The sequence below is a fragment of the Abramis brama genome, assembly GCF_963993115.1.
Source record: "Abramis brama genome assembly, chromosome: 21".
NCBI lineage: Eukaryota > Metazoa > Chordata > Actinopteri > Cypriniformes > Leuciscidae > Abramis > Abramis brama.
Window position 1 is genome coordinate 5,621,803 of NC_139983.1, and position 21,670 is coordinate 5,643,472.

General features: G+C 39.3%; 1 protein-coding gene across 5 annotated transcripts in view; it reads left to right on the top strand.

The window, feature by feature from the left end:
• The window catches only part of col12a1a (collagen, type XII, alpha 1a), an 84,460-nt gene that overhangs the window by 5,168 nt on the left and 57,622 nt on the right, over positions 1-21,670 (top strand). For all 5 annotated transcript variants that reach the window (XM_084096030.1, XM_084096028.1, XM_084096029.1 and 2 more), the window contains exons 3-18: positions 567-683; positions 785-925; positions 2,047-2,097; positions 2,888-3,151; positions 4,056-4,220; positions 4,296-4,469; positions 4,566-4,856; positions 5,239-5,841; positions 6,579-6,857; positions 6,947-7,219; positions 7,319-7,588; positions 13,811-14,080; positions 15,771-16,037; positions 16,136-16,328; positions 18,652-18,776; positions 21,209-21,358. In XM_084096030.1, the coding sequence (XP_083952156.1) occupies positions 567-683; positions 785-925; positions 2,047-2,097; positions 2,888-3,151; positions 4,056-4,220; positions 4,296-4,469; positions 4,566-4,856; positions 5,239-5,841; positions 6,579-6,857; positions 6,947-7,219; positions 7,319-7,588; positions 13,811-14,080; positions 15,771-16,037; positions 16,136-16,328; positions 18,652-18,776; positions 21,209-21,358 (3,633 nt within the window). The remainder of the gene's footprint in view (positions 1-566; positions 684-784; positions 926-2,046; positions 2,098-2,887; positions 3,152-4,055; positions 4,221-4,295; positions 4,470-4,565; positions 4,857-5,238; positions 5,842-6,578; positions 6,858-6,946; positions 7,220-7,318; positions 7,589-13,810; positions 14,081-15,770; positions 16,038-16,135; positions 16,329-18,651; positions 18,777-21,208; positions 21,359-21,670) is intronic.

Consider the following 21,670-nt stretch of genomic DNA (forward strand, 5'->3'; position numbering starts at 1 on the left):
TGTGGCTTTAGTAAAACTCGTTAGCCTTGTTGGAATATATGTATATATACAAAGCGTATATATAACATATATGTATATTTTTGTGTCTTACTTTTTGACAGAGCCATCTGGACTTCTTTGACATCTTGAAAACTCGATTCCATTGTATAATCAATATCTCGGGAATGGATATGATTTATTTTTGTCGCCAGAGTTCTGCTGAACGGGCATGCCTTGTATTGACTGCATTCAGCATGTATTGGATGGTTGTCTGCACATGGATTGGCGTGGATGACGTTTTGTAATAGGTCTTGAAATGTGTTTAGTTCTTCTCTGCTTGAGCTGCAGACCGTGTGATTCCAGGTTATGCAACTCAAGAAAAGGCCATTTGATCCAAAATGGCTTCCGTCACCCTCTTATGTTGTGTTTTGTCATCTTTACTCTTGGTTGTGTTTGTCTTGCCCAACAATAAACAAGTCAACTTCAGTCCTGAAGTGTTTGTCGTTGGGGTTGTTAAGAAAATCTTCTTCAAAATTCAGATATCGCAGTTTCTCGTGATCTTGACTCTTTTATCCTCTTGTTTGCAGTGGAGCCTCCTTCAGATCTGAAATTTAAAATCCTAAATGAAAACACAGTGCAAATGTCATGGAGGAGGCCTGGGTCTCAGATACAGGGCTACAGAATACAAGTCACGTCAGATACAGGTGCGTGATGTCAGCAGCTGCACACGTTACAGCATCTGCATGTCTTTTGATCAGCTTTGACTGACTTATCTTCTGACTTGAGATCTCATTATCTGTTCCAGATGATTCTAAAGATTTAACTCTTCCTCCCTCGGCCACAAGCACATCAATCACGGATCTAACTCCAGATGTAGACTATTCTGTGTCAATCAATTCATTTGATGGTGCGGAAGAAAGCATCCCAATTCTTGGACAGTTAACAAGTAAGTGCACACCCAACACCCTTTCTCTTATTAGTTTTGTTTGTTAAGGTAAGCAACTACTAATATTTCACATATTCATGGTAAGAGATTCGTTCATGTATTGAACTTTGGCATGAAACTCGTAACCCTCACCTATACGGACATGAATGATATTTCAAATCATGCGGCTTGTGGGTTAATAACATATTGTCTATGATAAAGAACTTTTAAAAATGTAGTTTAGGGTATATTTTAAATGGTTTTAATCAGGTTTCAATTGAATTACTTCAGAAATGGCGTCATTCCATCAAGTATTAATAACATGTTTTCCTTACATCTTGAATACATGTGAGAGTACACAACCATTTAAATGTATTTTTCAAGTGTAATCAATTAAGTATGGAGCCCTATGGAAGTTTGTTTCTGCCACAGAATAAAGCAATTTAAAAGATAATTGCGACTTTTTATCTCACAATTCTGACTTTTTTTCTCTCGAATTTCTGACCTTTTTTTTATCACAACTTGATAAAACAACTTTATCTAACTTCTTTTTTCAGCATTGTGAGATGCAGTAAACTTGCAATTGTGAGTTATAAAGTCCAATTCTGAGGAAAAAAACCCTGACTTTTTCCCCTCAGAATTGTGAGTTTAATTCTCACAATTCTGAATTTTTAACTCCAAATTTAACTTATATCATACAATTCTGAGAAAAATGTAAGATAAAATGTCGCAATTACCTTTTTTATTTTTTATCTTTTATCCAGTGGTGGAAACAATGTTCCATAGAGCCCTGCACATGACATAATATATATATATTTTATATATAAGAGTGGACTTCTTTGACTTAAGCCATAATGCAACAACCCACAATACTCTAGGAATCACATAGCAATACATTTAAAACATTCAGAATACTTTAGTAAATGTAAAGCAATACCTATTCAACCACTCACAAAACAGCATTGTGATGGTTTTGAGGTTTTGCATGGGCAAATCATTTTCTTCAGAAAGAAAAAGATCTTGAGATGAACTGAGCTAAATTACAAAACAAAGTATTGTTGATAATTAGTTGTGATAAATCCATTTGCCAAAATGAATCGCAAGCTTTCAAGACACAGACCAAACTTCTTCTTCTATTACAGTTCAATCCAGCAACACAAGTGGAACAAAGAGGCCACCGATAGATGCTGTCAGTGAGTATATTCAATCAAACCATTTCTTCATCTTTCCAAATAGGTTCCTTGTCACCTATAAAATGGAACTCTATATGCAATGTATTAGATCACATTTTTCCTTTAGACTTTTTTCTTCTGACCATTGTAGGCTTTATGAACTTGTTACAGCTCACAAAGAAAGATTGCTCAAGGCTGTGGTTGGCAATGTAAAAATTGCCTTTAATTAAAAGCATTAAAATAGAATCAGAGCTTATGAAACGTTTTGCTTTGTGCTGTTAGAAGTGGCTGTTATAGCACAGAGGCGGGCTGAGGTTCCTTCTTGCCTCATTCATTTACTCTCACACACTCAGACATCATGTTTTAAACTAGGGGAAAGGATTACGGTCCTGACCCAATTCCACTCCTTTTCTTGTGAGTCCAAATCATGAGTACAGGAGCCAAAAAAAATCCCACTGAAATTCCAGAGAACCAGTTCTCAAGATGTACATTTCACATTAAAGTTAGTAATGTCTAAAGAAACAGAAATAAGTTTATTGAAAGTATCCATTGCATTGCAAAAGCAAATTTTTTTTTTTACTGTGGAAATGCTGGAGGTCACTGCCAGAGTCATTAATAATTCAGTAAGTGTAGCTGCAAAATAAACATGCATAAAACAGACAGCGTTTTTTAAACAACAACAACAACATTTATTGCTCAATAATGTGTCAAAACCAATAAGCGAAATGATGAAGATTATAGCTGATAGTTTGTTCTCATATTATTATTTGGCTTTCTCTCATGGCTTTCCCTTCGTTCCCTCGTCATGCAGAGTGTTCAGTAAGTGCTATCGCAGATCTGGTTTTCCTGGTGGATGGCTCTTGGAGTGTGGGAAGAGAAAACTTTAAGTTTATCCGGAGTTTCATTGGGGCCATGGCGGGAGCCTTCGACATTGGAGAGGATAAGACCCGAGTGGCTGTGGTACAGTACAGCTCAGATACCAGGACAGAGTTCAACATGAACACCCATTACAGACGGTCTGATGTCCTACGAGCCATTAAAAATCTGCCCTACAAGGGTGGTAATACCATGACAGGTGTGTAAAAGATTTACCATACCATGATTTTGCCAATTAGGACTTGTCTCTGGATGAACATCCTTGTTGGTCCTGGAACAAACATAGTCAACGTTATTCAACTAATCAGATTTGGGGTATGTTTAGAGTGTGAATAACATTCTCATCAACTTTAACTTTAATTTTATAGCACATTTAAAATGAAAGTTGACCAAAGTGCTCACAGTATAGATTACCAACAGGGCTTTCATTAACACCCGCCAACTCGCCAAATGCAGGTGGATTTCAGCAGTGGCATGTAACTTGAATTTCGGCGTGGGATTACGTGTATTGTGCATAATTTTACTAATTTCCGCAGATTTTGTGCTCACACCCAAAGTACGAGCACATAAAGCCGCCTCTCAGTACTAAATTGAGTTCTTATTGCGCTTAAACGGTCAAATACACACAGAATAATGTCAATTAATGTCACAGTCAGTTAGGTTTTAAGTAAATGTAAACAGTTGAGAAAGAAAACACTTGTAACAGTATAATGGATCCGTGCATCAGGTTTTAAAGTGACAGCAGCCTAATATAACTGCTGCCAAATTATGAGACAATATTAAAAATATCTATATGGCACTTTAAACCACTAGCCACAGTGGCTGATGAGCAAAAAAGTTAATGCCAAGCCCTGATTGCCAACATTATGAAACAAACAATTTAGGTCTATGTACAGTAATTGTGATAACACATGGAGGTAATGTAGGAACACGTCCTAGGTCCTACTTGGCAAAATTATGCTCACAATGTCATTTATTGTCTGAATTTCAAACATAAAGACTTTTTCTACCAACCCGATTAGAAGTATTGTAGCACTAGCTGTTTGTAGTCATCATCCAACATGTATGAATTTTGTATCTTGTTGCCTTACATGCTCAACCAGGTGATGCTATGGACTATCTGGTGAAAAACACTTTTACTGAGGCGGCTGGAGCCAGGAAAGGCTTTCCAAAAGTGGCCATGATCATCACGGATGGAAAGTCGCAAGACCCAGTAGGGGAGTATGCCGAACGGCTGAGGAACATTGGAGTAGAGATCTTTGTCCTGGGTATGTGTCTATACATCTGTTGAATATGTATCTGTAATATGGAACTATCTTTCAAGCCACAATTCATGTCTTTAGGTATCAAAGGGGCAGATGAGGATGAGTTGAAGGAGATGGCTTCCACTCCCCACAGCAAGCATGTCTATAATGTTCCAAACTTCGACATGATCAATCAAGTGCAGAAGGAGCTCATCACTGAGGTCTGTTCTGGTGTGGAGGAGCAGCTAAATTTCCTTGTAAGCGGAGAGGAAGGTACAACCCAACACATGCATTCATGCTCTAGCTAAACTCATTGAGAATTGACCAGTTAATGGAAGATCTATAAATCATCTCCCCATGTTTTTGCAGTTGTTGAACCAGCTTCGAACCTCAGAGTAACTGATGTCTCCTCTAAATCCATGAGAATTACGTGGGATTCATCTCCTGGTGTCATCACAGGCTATAAGCTGCAGTTCTTCCCCATAATTGTTGGCGCCAAGAAGCAGGAACTCTACACAGGGCCCACATTCACCTTGGCCAATGTCAGAGACCTGTCCCCTGAGACAGAGTATGAGATCAGTCTGTTTGCCCTCAAAGGTCTGACCCCTAGTAAACCAGAAGTTGTCATAGAGAAAACTCAGCCTGTGAAAGTGTCTACAGGTAAGATGCTAACTACTAATTTGTCATCTAATAGATGCTTTTATCAAACAGTCCCCCCAGGGTATCCATTCTGAGTTTAAAAGAATAGTTCCTGCCAGAATGAAAATGTTGTTATCATTTACCATTTATTTAGTCTCAAAATTGTGAAGGGCTGTCAAGCTCTAAAAATGACAAAGAAGCACCATAAACAAGTAGTCCATTTGACTCCTCCAGACTGTAGATTGGGGCAAAAATCTGGGCAGAAGTTGTATAGTCTCACGGATCCACCCTTATCTGTATACTGGTCCTTGCTGATATCTGTTTACCTTCCAAATGCTCGTTCCAAAATTAAAATTTCCATCAGACAAACAGGTTGTAACATTTTGTGTTTTGTGCCCTACAGAGTGTTCCCTAGAGGTTGATGTCCAAGCTGACATTGTCCTCCTGGTGGATGGCTCGTACAGTATAGGACTGGCTAACTTTGCTAAAGTCAGAGCCTTCCTCGAAGTGCTCGTCAATTCTTTTGACATCGGACCAAACAAAGTGCAAATCAGCTTGGTTCAGTACAGCAGGGATCCTCACACTGAGTTTGCCTTGAACAAGCACCATGACATTGCAGCTGTGGTCAAGGCGGTCCGCATCTTCCCCTACCGTGGAGGCTCCACCAACACTGGCAAGGCCATGACCTACGTGAGGGAAAAGATCTTTATTTCAGGCCGTGGTGCTCGTGATAACGTGCCGCGAGTCATGGTGCTCATCACGGACGGCAAGTCCTCGGATTCTTTCAAAGACCCTGCCAACAAACTAAAGGATACAGACGTTGAGATTTTTGCTGTGGGAGTCAAGGACGCTGTGCGCTCCGAGCTGGAAGCTATTGCCAATGCTCCTGCTGATAACCATGTGTTTGAGGTTGAAGACTTTGATGCTTTTGAGCGAATCTCCAAGGAACTGACCACATCCATCTGCCTAAGAATTGAGCAGGAGCTCCATAACATCAAGAAAAGAAGTATGTGGCAACTTTTGGTTAAGCTATTTATTGGTTTCATTCTGAAATTTCTGTTCATATTTATGTGTGTGTGCCAGATGGATGGCTTACCATGATTTCCCCAAGTGAGACTTGTCTTGATGGTCCTGGAATAACATTCTTATCATCCAATAACATATTAGGAATGAGGAAAGTGTTAAGGTCAGGGCTAGGGTTAGGGGCTTGAACAACATTCTTGTCAACCTAATCTATTCTCTCTGATAGGCAGTTTATGGTTTAGACAGTTTAAAGTAGTTTTATGGTTAGTTTAGGATAGGGTTCAGACTGTGTTTGTTTGATGGGAATGTAGTTCCAGGACCAACAAAAGATGGGGATCTAGGAACACACCCTACTTGGCAAAATCACAGTTATCAATATTGTTTCATAACACGAAGAGTTATGAAAATACTAAACTCTGGAAACATCTGTTCAGGGCTGCTTAGACATAATAAACATCATGAGCAATAAATAATCAACATCATCATTAAAATAATATTAAATTGTTGTCATACACCACATTTTTTTTTCCAGCTTTATTATTTGTTGTTTCATGTATATTTAGAATTTATAACTGCAATGCATTTAAAAGTCTTCCCAGAGCAAAACAGCAAACAAGACCAAACTCAAAGCATTGAAAGTGAGAGGATAAACCTTCAAGATAAAATACACTGTAAAAAAAACGTTGCCTTTAACATATAGTGATGTGTTTCACCACACAGGTTTGCTTCCACCAAAGTCGCTAAGCTTCTCTGAGGTGACCTCAAGGAGCTTCAGGACCTCATGGATTTCTGATGGAGAGGATATCCTGTCTTTTATGGTGCGATTCAGGCCAGCGGCTGACATAACTGGAGACTACATCTCTTTGGTGGTTCCTCATGACACCACCACTACAGTTTTGCCCAATCTCACGCCCTTGACCACCTATGAGGTTAATGTCATTGCCCAGTATGATAAAGGAGACAGCTATCCTTTGACAGGCGAGGAGACGACTTTAGAAGGTATTTGCTCAAAGTCAAAGTTGTTTTTCTCTGACATATACACTTTTATTTGCGTTTGACTGATAACACGCACTGCTCTCGTAATTCAGAGATTGGCTCTGTCCGTAACCTCATGGTGAGCGAGGAGGCTGTGGAGAGCTTCCGAGTGTCGTGGAAAGCTGCTCCAGGATCAGTGCTGAGGTACAGACTGTCCTATGAGCCTGTGAGTGGAGGAGATAAACTGGAAGCAGAAACCGATGGGAGTCAGGTCACCACTGTGCTGCAAAAACTGCTCCCCGTCACCACCTACCGTGTAACAGTGTCTCCTGAGTATGCAAGTGGAATGGGTCCCTCACTGGACACTGAGGGCACCACCAAAGAAGGTCAGCACTGTTGGAGGATTTGTGGCTTTCACTCCTGATTCTTTTCTCTTGAAATTTCAAACGAAGTCATTTAATCTTATAATTATTATTCTCTCTCAGTTCGGGGCTCTCCACGTGACTTGAGGGTCTTCAATGAGACCGTGTCCAGCATGAAGGTTTCATGGCAGGCTGCTCCAGGCAATGTGCTTCAATATCATGTGGCCTACAAACCTGATGGTGGGGAAAGGAATGAAATATTTGTTAAAGGAGACACAACAACTGCTTTGCTGAAGAATCTTCTCCCAGACACCGAGTATGAGCTGTTTGTTAGTGCCCGCTATACCTCTGGCCTCGGAGCTCCACTTATGGGAACAGGCACCACCCTGGAAGGTAAGAGACTTTAGTATTACAAATGAAGCTTGTTCTTTCTACATTGCAATTAATTTGTCTGCTGTACACTGTATGATACAAAACTAAAAACCAATGGGTTATGGGTGGTTGAAGACCCAGATGGCGGTCTGCACCAATGGTTGACCAACGTTGCTTTTTCAATAACACATATGCAGACTCCTTGAAGGCAGGTTGGCTTGGCTACTATGAGAATGCCAATCTACTATATGGTGCAAATACAGTGTAGTGATATCAAATGAGAAATTAAGAAATGAAAGAGCTGAAATCAAATAAATAAGTCACTTTGCATTATCAATTGACAAATGCTGTAAGAAGATTTTTTCAAATGCTGACACTCTCAAGATATGATAATTACCAAATATCAGCAGATATAGAACTTTATAGCAAAGTGTTAAAGCTGTACATTTTGATGGTTTGTTTTAGATAGTGATTTCTGGTACCCTAATTGTTTCTTTGCATGCTTCTATATCACACTCTTAACAGAGGCCAGATGTACTTAAAATACTTTCAGTGTTGTCTGTCAGTTTGAAGTGCACTTCGTAATTTTGGGAACCAACTGGGTGACTTTTTAGACTGTGTCATCTAATGACAGATCTCACTGTGTGGATTCCCCCACGCTGTGGCTTTAGACATTTGGTGTGTGGGCACCAGATGAATTAGCTGAGCTTGTAAAAATGTCCTCACTCATGCTTGGCATTGCATGAATAGCGAATGGAAAAAAAACCTCAAGAGATATTAGTTTGGAGAAATCTTTTCTAGTGTCTAACCCTGGTCTAGCAATCAGAATTTGGGGTTTTAAACTTAAAGCATACAGTGTATTGTTGCATCCCACTTTTCCAAAGTTACTAATTTAAAAACCACATCATGTCAATATATATATTACATACTGATTTGATGTTGTGCAGCCAGAAGGATTTTTTGTAATTGCTAGTTATTTCTTAACGAACGACAGTGTTCTGTTGCGGTCCGGCTTACATTAGTGGTCTCAAACCACTAAGAGCCAATTGCTTCCACATAAAAATGCTTGTTTGTTTTTTTGTCTTCGCAAAAAGTAAAGTCCAAGTCTCTCTCAATATTCTCTTGATAAAAACGGTACTGTACTATTAACTTGTGGGGATTGTTTGATTTGAGTCACTGAGTCAAACTATTTCATCCAAAGTTTTTAACCTAAACGTATCTGTCATAAATGCCCAGTACTTGCTGCACGTCATTTTTCGGATGGATTACAAGCAGTGTCATATTAAAAAATGCTGATTATAATATCTAACTGGAACGGCTAATGACTGTCCATTGCACATTATACAAGATCAGAAACTTCAGAGGCTTGTCATTATGTATGCTGACTCAAGCTGCCTTTCAACACAGAGGCGAAGGAAACATTTGACTAATTTCTGGCCGATGACAAGGCGTTTCCAAACTGAGCTTCGTTATACTCCATATCCTGGAGGATAACACAGCTTTCTTTGTTTTAGTTGCCCTCAGCCTCCAGAAAATGGCTTAGTTCAGTCAGGGCAGTTAGGAAGTGACCTTAAATAAGGGCTTTAGTGACCGATTAGTTCATTCTAAGGGTGTGAGAATCACATTGCATCTCATATTCAGCCTACTGAACTGAACTGTTAAAAATGTCATTATAATTGCTGAATTGCATTTCTTCTGAATGCAAAAAAATGTAAACTTGTTTTTCTAAATAAGCCAGTTTGCTTCAGGGGTCTTAGAGCGTCTATGTGTTTTAACATCTGGTGAATGTGGTTGCAGTCAGCATGAGTTTTGTCTCATGATAGTTTTTGTGGAAACTGGGCTTGGGCTGTGAGATCTTTGCCAGCGCCAGATTATGTCTCTGAGCCAAGAGCGCTTGCCCTGTTTTACTGAAAATGAGATGAATTCTGCGAGAATAGAGAGGACAGACCTCATTTACTCATCAAGCACTGTGTCTATATGGATCCCAAGGAAATTTTACAAAGCTTAATCAGTATGCTATTGGAAATTAAGTTCTGTAATGTCCAAGTGTAAGTAATGCTAGATTGTTTTTGTCAGCTTTGTATGGCAGTTGTTCAAAAGCATGTTCAAGATGTTCTATACCAAATATGTTCTCAGCTTGTGACCACCCCATCTTTTCATTACCTTTTAAAGACTGATTTCTCAGATGTGTCATACTTTATTCCACTCAGTCAATGGCAGAGTAAGCTTTTTCTGAATTTTGACACGGGTGAGAAGATCCAGAAATTAGGTCCAGGGCCTAAATTGTTCATGATGTAGTTATTAGTCTGTTTAGTTAAAGCTGGCAACCATGACCAGGGGCTCAAGGTTTGACTGGTTAGATTTTGACTGGTTGATACTGCAACTACATTCTGTGGGCAAAAAGCACGTTTCTGAAGTTCAAATGTAGCCAACATTTCAATCATGATAAATAGACTCTCGGAATTTGTAGCATGTTAACGGATTTGACAATGTTAATGTACTTGGTCTAGGCGGACTAGATATTATGGACTTGATACTACGGTTGGGTATCGTTTGAATTTTAATGATTCCGATTCTGCTTATCGATTCCGATTCTTATCGATTCCTAATTTTTAATTCCAAAACCACAGCGCGCAAGCTTAGAATAAACAGGCCGTTATTGTTCGTTGGTGTGGACGCAAATATATTTATCGTTACAGTTATCTTTACGGTTATCATTCTTCATTTCAATCATGTGAATGACCCTTAAGTCTTATTGCAAAACATTTCACTGTAGCTGAAAAATCAACAGGCTAAACTCTTACACAAGGAACTTTTTTGTACTTAAAATATACATAAATAAAATATACATTACAAATATAGTTACAAAAGTTATTCAGTCAAGAACAGCGAGTGAATTTTCTCTGTGTCTTTTGTTGTTTGATTAACGTTATTATAGAAAAGGTAGCAGGAATATTAGACTGCTGTCACTTTAAGAGCTTTACTTACACGTGTTTTCTTTGTCAACTGTTTACGTTCACTTAAAACATAACCTAATGTGTTTACGAGGATATTTTGACTTATTTTTGTGTGTATTTGTCCATTCAAGTGCAAAAAGATGCGGAAGAAAACTCAGTTCAGTATGCACTATACAGTATGAGAGGCGGCTTTCTGTGCACGCACTTTTGATGTGTGTGCAGCACAGAAAACAGCGCTTGGGTCTTCTTGCCCTGGAATGGTTTAAAATCACATTGAAATCACTTTTTGTGTGCAGCACACTCCTCCTGCGCTTAAATGGTTTAAAGTCATATTAATTGGACACAAAGAAATTGATTAGAGGAATTGAAATTTTATAACAAGTATCTGATTCCTGACCTTAAGTATCTGATTCCAGAACTGGAATCGATTTTCGATTCCCAACCCTACTTGATACTCCCAATAAATACAAAGACACTCTGGTGTGAGCTTGTAAGATATGATGCTGGGGCAGATCTAGACAGGTGAGGTGGAGGCTTTCAGAAGAACCAACTTACAGCGAACTCTGAACCAGACTATTTAAATGTTGAGCAAGCAATCTCAATGGCTGATGAATCATCAGAGGCTAATTGAGAGAGCTTGTGCCGTGTAGTCAATTATGTGGTTGCTGGAAGAATGCATGTAAATGACTGTCTATATGGTTTGAATGAAGATTTTGAATGAACATGTCTTTAATATGCATAAGGTGGTCAGTCCAAGTCATAGCCTTGTAGGCAAGTTGGAAAGTTCTAGTCACGGCTTGGGGGTCCTTTCCTGACCTTGTTTCCCAATGCCTGTCTACCCTTGCACTTTCCTATCGAAATGAAGGCAAAAGGCCAAAAAATTACTTAATGTGCATAAGGCGGTCAGACCTATTGTCAAGAGAATGTGTTGGGCTGAAGGACACAGGAGTAGAGAATTTGTCTTGCTACCAGGTATTCCAAACCTTTCCAAAGGGAAATAATTTAGGATGACAGTCACATTAGTGCTAGAACTCCTGTTCTCAGTTAACATCAACATTTTGCTTGGATGGAGCACTAAAACAAGGATCAAAGACGGAAAAATAGCATATGTGGAGGTCCAAAATTAGTCTGGATTTAATCTGGCCTCAACACATCACAATTTCAGGACATCATTAATAAACTCATGCACAGTATTGCGTTGTTGCGTCTCTGTTAAGTGGCTGCATTTTCTCTCGATGCAAAAACATGAATATTCATGTGTTTTCAGAGTAGACATGCACTGCCGTGCCTTGAATCGGCAGCTAGTCTGCATTTTAATTATCAAAAGCAGCCTGCAGAAAACATTAACATATGATCTGCTCTCCTCTGCGCTCTGTCAGTAAAATCAGACCTCTATGCTGGCCGTAGAACAACGTTAGATCCAGGCAACCTGGCATGGAGTCCTAACTTCTCTGTATGTTTCAGCTTGAATTAGTTATTGGGGCACGCATCACTGTTGGCTTAGTGATTTGAACAAACCCTTAACCCTGACTATTAAACTTTAGTCTTTACCTTTAACTTTAGAGTTTGTGCTACAAACTTGAATGGTAGCTCAAAATGTGAGGCTTGTTGGGGAGAGGTGTGCTGCTACTTTACTAAAATATCTGACTTTTTCACCTGGTGGGTAAGAACTGAGCCACTCAAAACCTTAGCAATGTGTCTCTTGTCAAGTCTTGCACACACAAGTACCACTCCAACCCACCACTCACATATGAATTGGAAAATGTAATGTAAAACGTAGCTTATTTTCTTATTGTCCCTCCCAACAAAATGTTACCCTTTTTTGAAAGGCCAACTGTCTAAAACATTCCAAAGTAAAAAAAAAAAAAAAAACCCTGTACAGATGTTTTTGAGGAATTAGACATTGGAGCACTCTCCGGAAAGACATTGGGACAATCATTTTCCTAAGCACTTATCCTGTCATTTGCAATCCCTATCCTCCCAGGTCTATGTGATATCTAGTGCATGTTTGAGCTATGACGCAGAACTTGCGCTTAATTGTACTTTAACTTGTTCTGTTGGTTTAGACTGACAAATGGTCCGTTTGGCGTGTTTTAGACCAGCGGAGCTCAACAGGTTTGAGACAGGTGACTATGCTGAGGTCTGGAGAACATGAGGATGGGGGAGAGGCGTTCCTGTGGAAGTTTCACACTGTGGTTTATTCTAATTGACTCTCCTGTCAGTACTCCCACATTTTCAAATAATTTCTGGTCCCTCTCCTCTCCTCTCTTCTGCTTCGGCCCACTCAACAAACAACTGAGAGAAGGAGAGAGAGTGAGAAGATAGGTAGGTGGTATGGCGCAGATCAAAAAGAGAGCTACATCTGCAGTTTTAGCAGTCTGTGTTTAATGGATCGGGTTTCGTGTTCAATGGAAAGTAGATGTGGTGACAGATGTGTGGCAGCAGGGAAGAGATTATTTTTGCAGAGTTGTTTTCCATGGTATGCATTACTGACAGAGCAAATCAAAGCAATTGTGAGCTACCGGCATCTTAGACAGACTAGTGGAGAATTAGATAAATGCTTATTTGAAGGAATAGTGCACTCAATAATGAAAATTCTGTTAGTTATTCAAATGTATGTATGACTTTCTGAAGTCAAATTACTGAAGGAGAAGTTTAGCAGAATGTCCAAGCTGGTGTTTTCCCTCAGCGAAAGTAGAGAGTGATCAGGGCTGTCAGCCTCCATAAAAAAAATGTAATCCAAATAGAATTAATAGTTTTATAGCATAAAAACCCCAGCTAAAACACACCTACAGAATTTTGCTTGTCTTACTTGGTCAAATCGCTCTCTAAGGCTGGTGTTTACTGATTCATGTTAGGTTTGCCATCATGACTAGGTATCAGAAACCTCTTCAAAACCATTAAAACACACATGCCTAAACAGCTTGGCCAGGCTGGGCGACCAGTTAACCAAAGTAGCCTGGATAAACCCTCCGACGGTATTTTGCTGGTCTTAGCTGGTCCATCCGTCTCTATACTTGGCCAAACTGGTGCTAACTGGATTAGGTGATTGGCAAGTTGGTCTCTTAGATGGTCTAGGTGTCAGAAACTCCCCTAAAAGCATCAAAGCACACGTGCCTAACCAGCTTGGCCTGGCTGGTTGACCATTTAACCAATGTAGCCTGGTTAAAAGTGTTTCTTTTTAGCAGGAAAGTGATTGCTGCTTCTCTGTAACCAGACCTTGTGAGATTTTGTGTGTAATATGATCCGTTTTTAAGTCTTTTTTGTCTTTTTCTCAATCATCCAGAACTTGGTTCACCTTCGAATCTGGTTACTTCAGATGTCACCGAGAGCAGTTTTGTAGCATCCTGGACTGCCGCTCCTGGCAACGTCCGTCTTTATCGGGTCACCTGGAAATCCCTGTTTTCGGAGGAAGCTGGGGAGAAAACCGTCCCCGGGGACATGCTCACCACTGTTCTGGATGGTCTTACACCGGAGACCCGCTACAAGGTTTCTGTCTATGCGGCCTACAGCCGTAAGGAGGGGCAGCCACTGCATGGAGAGGAGACCACAGATGGTAAGTCCATTCCCGCCTGCATAATGACTTCAGCACATGACCGGGTGCTCTCTGTGAGTCTGGGGTGGGCCTCTCGTCCTGAGGTAACCTACCCCAGAGAGGGAAAAAACTTGATATACTGTATATAATGTCAGAATATTCCACATAAACCTCGATGAAGTATATCAGCCCTTCCAATTTGAAGTGGAACGCCAGCAGTAAATGAAGGGGTCTACAGTCTACACACAGATTAAAATTAAACTCAGCTACTAGCAAATACAATATATGTGTGATGCTTGATAATGTGCGTAAGTCAGATGAGTTTAGTCGTTTGCCTCAGAAACTTACAAGGCTTATTAATATACTCAATGTTCTGATCCAATCTGACTTCTGACCTGTAATACTGCCTGAATCATAATCATACACTGTTTGCTCGTTGGCCAGAGGAGAACTGCTTTGTTTTTTACAACAAAAATGAACCATCACTGAACTTAAGCTGGACTATGATGCTATTTGTTGCTGCATTATTTTAGGGTGAACATTTTTTTCTCTTGCTTATTCAAGTTGGTCACATGAATTCTATGCACTTAGAAACAGAAAGCTGCGTGCTTTGAAAGTAACTTCTGTGTGAGTGGTGTTTCATGCATTGCTAGACTATTGACAATGCACAACAGACCTTTTTTTGCCCATGAAATGTGACCATGCCATTAGAACACCCAAGCAATCATATAGAAATGTACAACTTGAACACCTTAGCACCCATCCTCAACACACTAGAAAGTTCGTTTTATTCTCATCGTTCATGTTTAGGCGAGTTTAATTGCTAATTTTTCTGCAACATAATGGCATGGTCTCTGAAAGCCCTAATACAGAAATGTCTCTGTGTTCATTCTGATATGGGAAAAGTGACTATAATTTCCTTTCATAAGCTCAACACCAAGCGTGGGCAGAGCGTCATTGCCATAGGTTTGCGTCATTGCCACTGTTTCCTCTAAAATACCTCCGCACATATGGTGTAGTGTACAGAGGTGTAGAAGAGTGTGTAGTGGCAGATTTAATGATTTGCACATGTTCTCTATTATCAAAGGATGCAGGATTTCAACACACAGCACTTATTGCATCTTCTTACTTAGCAATCAATGGAGCAATAGTTTAGAGCTGGTTAAGCATGCTGTAAATTTGCAATTGGATTATCTTGCTGTTTGTTTATTGTCTGTCATCTTAAAAGTCCAGCAGTTGAGTCCAAAACAGTCTTCTGGCTCAGGCTGCTGCATTTCATTTCTGCCATCACTCTATTCCTTACCTCCTTCAGGACCAACATCAACACACAGTGTCTTTTTGGAACAGGGATTCTTTGAAAACTTGGAAGTGTTGTTTTCCATCCATAAAACTCCCAATTTGAGAGTGTTCCATGGGCCGATTAAAGCGGACAATTCATTCCTTTCCCTCCTGCGTAAAAACACTCTGGTCATGGCATAAAAAGAGAACATTGCAGACAGTCCTAGAGCGTCTGCGTTATGCATGACGTACAACCATTTCGGCATGTCTGGTTTCACACAGTTTGGAGATCCGTGGCCTGTGTTAGATCAGGATTATCTTGGCAGACAAACTTTCATCATCCAGATGGTTTGGTTTTCCTGACCCCCTAGGAATTGTTGTTGAATTAGTCCAACATTTAATGAACATTGTCTTTCATTTATCTCTCTAACAGTGTCGGCCGCTGCCAGAGTTCTTACGGTGTCAGAAGAAACCGAGAGATCCTTGCGGGTGACATGGAAACCAGCACCCGGCAATGTTGTCAATTATAGGGTGACGTATAAACCTCAGGGAGATACACGTCAGTTGGCCTCCAAAGCACCAGGAGGCACCGACACTTTAGTCTTGAGGCGCCTGCAACCCCAGACCACATACGATATCACTGTGGTTCCCGTCTACAAGTTTGGTGATGGAAGAGCAAGACAAGGAGAAGGAACCACATGTAAGTTAACAGAAGATATTTGATAACTTGTTTAGGTTAAAGGTCCAAAGCTATTTGACCATTGTTGTCTAATACAAAACTGTTTATTATCTCTGTAGTGTCTCCATATAAAGCTCCCAGAAACCTGCAAACTTCAGAGCCCACTAAAACCAGTTTCAGGGTGACCTGGGATCATGCTCCTGGGGATGTGAAGGGCTACAAGGTCACCTTCCATCCCACTGGGGAGGATGTGGACCTGGGAGAGCTGCTTGTAGGCCCCTATGACAACACAGTGGTTCTGGAGGAGCTAAGGTATGAGACGCCAGAGCAGACACATAAAACACTTAACAGACATCTGAAGAAATGCCCTATTAAACACCTTTAAAGCCAACGTGAAATCAAATGTACACTATATGGTCTTATTCATAGTTTTCAGTCATGTGAATGGCATGGAGACCTGGGGCCAATTGCATAAACTGCTTTGACTCGTCTTGCGACTTAGTTATATATTTTTTTCTCTGAGACTGGACATAACTTTAAGTTGGTTACATAAAATTTGATTGGTCAGAAAAGTAAGACTGATTAGCCCTTAAGCTTAATTATGACAGTAATAGTGCACCACTGGCACTGTGGTAACACTTTATTTCGATGGTCCACTTTAGACACTCTACTAACTATAAGTAACTTTGCAACTACATGTGGAACTAACTCTCAGTAGAGCATTAGTAGACTGTTAGATTAGGGTTAGTAAAATAAGTTGACATGTAGTTGCAAAGTTTCTTACAGTCAGTAGAATGTCTGTTGGGGAGCATCAAAATAAAGTGTTGGCAGATATTAAGCAGACCGTCTACTGATACTCTGATGAGAGTTTGGTGACATGTAGTTGCAAGGTCTGTACTGTCTAAAGTGGACCGTAGAAATAAACTGGAAATTAACCAGAAATAAACCGTAAACCGTAGAAATGTTACCGGCACTGTTTTGAATTGAATCAACACTGAACTTACTTGAGCTGAATAATAGTGGTCGACCGATATATCGCCGAGGCCGATATATCGGCCGATATTTGGAATTTTTTAGATATCGCATCGGCCGATAAATCTTTCCGTTTGGCTGATATATTTCAAAACAGTTTGTGACTGTGCATTAGCGCTTTTTTCCACTGACGCGAACAGAGAGAGCGTGAATTAACTGAATACACTCGCTCTGCTCCGCCCAGCACCGTAAGACAAGCCACTCCGAAGTGAAGCAGACATCTGACAGACACAGTAAATGACCATTCGCATTCGCTTTCTAACCTGACGCTACATTGTCACACAAAAACACTCCGGCGTGCAGCAGAGTCTATTCAAACAGTACCGTGATATGTCAGATCCGCAGCCCAGCGGTAGCTCCAGTGGGGGTCACAGATGTGATATAAACGAATTCAAACAAAACTGAAAACATTTTACCTCATAAACAGTCAAAAATCCTGTGACTGGCTGTTCCTCAGATACGCGAGTTGTTCTCGGGTTACATTTAAACTAGACGCTGTTTTCCAACGGAAAAGCTGGGTCGCGTGCACTACAGATCAGTGGTCGCGTGAGGTGGATGAGAGGAGAACACTGTAATAATATTACGTTTGAAAATAAATCCTTGAAAATGTTATTCACTATCTACTGTATTTATTTATCCATGATTGGCGTAATATCGTGTGTAGTATACATTTTCATATGTTCATGTATGTCATGCAAATACATGTGACGGCTTAACGTTTTAAAGAAACAAACAAGCAAAACTAAACACATAAATCATTATTACTTAAATATACTTGAAGTAAAACAACCTGTTTAAAGTAAATAGTGTAAATAAACTATGTGAGATTAATATTTAACTATGTATTGTACATAAAATGTATGTAATTTCACATACTATTTTGTCATTAATTTATGAATATTGTTCAGATTGGTTCATTAATGATAAATGTTATTTGTAACCTGCAGTAAGCAGCAGTAATTATTTATATGACTGAAAAAATGACTGTAAATATTAAAGCAGACAAGAAGCTGCACTAAAACTTTATATATTGAAGTGTTACCTTACCTTTTTGTTTACATTTTAATTTCTTAGTAAATATTTTTTATTGCAAAAAGAATTTTGCATGAATAGTATGTACAATAAATGTTCATTTAGTTTCACCAATATTCTTTATGTCTCTCATTTACTGCATTCACATGTATTGTATCGGCCTCATATCGGCCAATCGGCCAGATTGCTTTCTCAATATCGGCATCGGCATCGGCCATTAAAAATCCCATATCGGTCGACCACTACTGAATAATGACACTATTGTTTTCCGTAGAGCTGCTTTTCAGCTGAATTTAAGTTGTTGTGTTTATTTTCTGGGTTCATCTGCTTACCTGTATAAAGTATTCATCATCAATTTTGTCTTTTAAAATCCCTGTAAATGTCTTAGTACATTAGTATTTATTACATGCCTGGCAACAGAGGAAAGCCTCGATGATCAAGCACAATTTCACTTGAAGTCACACTCCTATAAGTGTGTGACTTCAAGTGAAATTGTGCTTGATCATCGATTAGATCATCGATAACGTTGATAAATGAGATTGTTGACTGATTTGTGTCACTCTCATCTCAGGGCCGGCACCAAGTATACAGTGAGTGTGTTTGGTATGTTTGATGGAGGAGAGAGTATGCCATTGGCTGGAGAGGAGAAGACCACCCTCTCTGACGCCCCTGCTCCTCCAACCATTCCAACTCCAGGTAAGATTAATGAAAAAACCCTGGTACTTTAACCCTCTCAAACTAACCAATCAGATCTCATGTTACCGCTGAACACTGAGGTCGTTACGTACAAAGTAACTTGTGTTCCAAAACAATTAGCATACACCATTCATTTTGATATATGGAACAAATCTGTTGGTCTGCTATGCATTTAAGTTCCATATATAACAAAGCGTAACATTTTAAAGTTCTTTGTCAGTTCGGAATCGGAAAAATAGGCTGCAGTCTAATGCTTTGAGTAATGGCAAATACCTTTCAGCACAGCTAATTGTGTTGTGAAAGAGCAGACAGGGTGACTGCGCCACATGGTAGCCATGTCTCTGCCTTCGCATGGAAGGACTCTTGAATTTCAAGAGCTAGAAAGATTATCTGCTTACAATTACCAATGCTTTACAACTTGGTTAGGAAAAAAGTGACATACAGAATGAAAGCTTTGCACATGGTCTGCTGACCCTGGCCTGGAATGTCGATTCTAATTGGAAACAGATCCGATGGTGAGGGTCGGCCGACCGACACCAGCGGGAGAGGGAAAGGGAAATATTCCCAGGCAAGAGCTGAGGTGTAATGCACAGCTTGTCATTTGCATGCGACAGACACTAACAACAACAGCAAAAAAAGTTACATTTTACAAGTTGAATTGGTGACACTTTACATTAAGGTTCCATTTGTTAACATTAGTTAGCTACATTATGAACTAACAATAATACATACGAGAAAAGGATTTATTATTATTCTTAGTTAATGTCAATTTCAACATTTACTAATACATTATTAGAATCAAAAGTTGTATCTGAGCTAAAACATGAACTAACAATGAACAGTTGTATGTTTATTAACTAACGTCAACAAAGAATAATACATACTGTAAAACATTTTTATTGCTCTTTCTTAGTTAATGTTAATGCAAAAACTAGCCCTAACTAATAGGACATTCATATAAAATAACATGAATTTTTGAAATTCTTATTATTTAGTCTGAGCTTTTGCTTTAATGACAGCAGCACTCAAGCCTCCACAACTCTACACGTTTGTTCAAAACATGATTATCATGCCAATCCACAAATTTGCTTATTTTATTAGTGAACTAGTGGAGAATCTTAAATATTTCTTGTTCGTTTTATGTCATAATGTTTTTTTTTTTAGTTTGTTTTAAATCCCAACACCTTTAGGTTATTTCCAGTGTTAAATTAGATTTTGAATTGCAGATTTTCAATATTGTCTTTGCCATTTGGCCACTATACGTAAAGGAGCCACATTGAGCGGTTGATTGAATGGAATACACATGACTCTAATAGGAAACAGCAGATCTGATAGTTACGTAACTATGTATTCCCCACTTTTTTTTATCATATCATCATATGACATGGCATGTACGTTATGTGTTGTCATACAAGATAATGAAAGCACAACAAATGTGTGCTCTATTGACATGCTTAATAAAGCCCATGCTTGTCTTTACTGCGCTAGATCCTTTCAGCTATTAATACACTTATATTCATACATTTTATTCTTCTTCTTCCATTACAGAGAGTACTTTTTCCAGTGGACTTACTAGTTTCCTTATAATGCAGAAAAGGTTTTTGATTGATATTATTGATTGTAAAAATGATCTTGTGAAAGGTAAAGTGTTTAAGTTTTCCACAGTTAAAATACTTTCTTATATTTTAGTTTAGCGTGCAGAGATAGCAACGGGATTGTGTGTGTGTGTAATGCATTGACCAAGCGTTTGCATCGGTGTTTGCTTTACTTGCTTAAAGTATGTTCCTGGCCTTAGTGTTTAGGGTGCAAGGGGTCGTAATTTAAAAGTGAGAATTCCACATTACATTTGAGTATGAACACCTGTTTGGGCAATAAATCTCTTTTAAAGCCTTAGATAATTCGTTTTATTGATACTAAGAAATTCCCACACAGTGTCTAGATAAAACATTTCATAATATCCACAGCATTTTAAGATATTAGCTGGCTATATCGATTGAGTGTTATCTATCCATGTTTTTTGTTGCTTGAGGGAATGATCTATAAACCAGACAATTATGCAACATGTTCTCTTTGAGCAGGGCCAGACGGGCGGCGCTTTCCCCTCTTTTCCCTTCATTCAGGTATCTGGAGAGACAGCGCGATGGGACACAGACCAAGACGTCTCTTACGAACAAAGAGTTTATAGTTTAAAATATGTTATTTAACACAATATGTAAAATGTATCATCTTTTCAAAATGCCAAATAAACGGTTTCGTCATGCTTGGCATGACTGTGTGAATATTTTGTGTCCTAAGCTTCGATCTGCGTCCTTTTTCACAAATCACAATCCATTTTTATCTTTGCGACTGCTTAACACTAGTTTTAATTATTATTATTGTTATTCATTTTATGATAATTAACTGACTGACTGAACTGTTCTCTGGTCGTACAGATGTAACGTGCAAAACCACCGCCCAGGCCGATATCGTCCTGCTTGTTGATGGATCTTGGAGCATCGGTCGTCTAAACTTCAAGACCATAAGGGCTTTCATTGGTCGCATGGTGGGTGTTTTTGACATCGGACCGGATCGCGTCCAGATTGGTAAGAGAAAATTATCCTGAATCCTATATTAGCGAGAAGGTTCACAGCTAAGCGACACCCATAGGAAGGAAAAGTCATGAAATAGATATCTTTAGTATTGCAATTATTTCTCCTAGACATGAGAAAATATGTCTTCTAGACATATGTTTCTCCTAAAAATGACATTTGTAATCTCACATCTGTGTTTTATAGAGTTTCAGAAGAACAATGTCTCAAACCGATACCACATTTTGCAATCAAAATCAATTCTCAGTATTACCTCAAACATTTCTCCTGGGCTGCTATGCACATGCATTTTATAGCGTATACTCT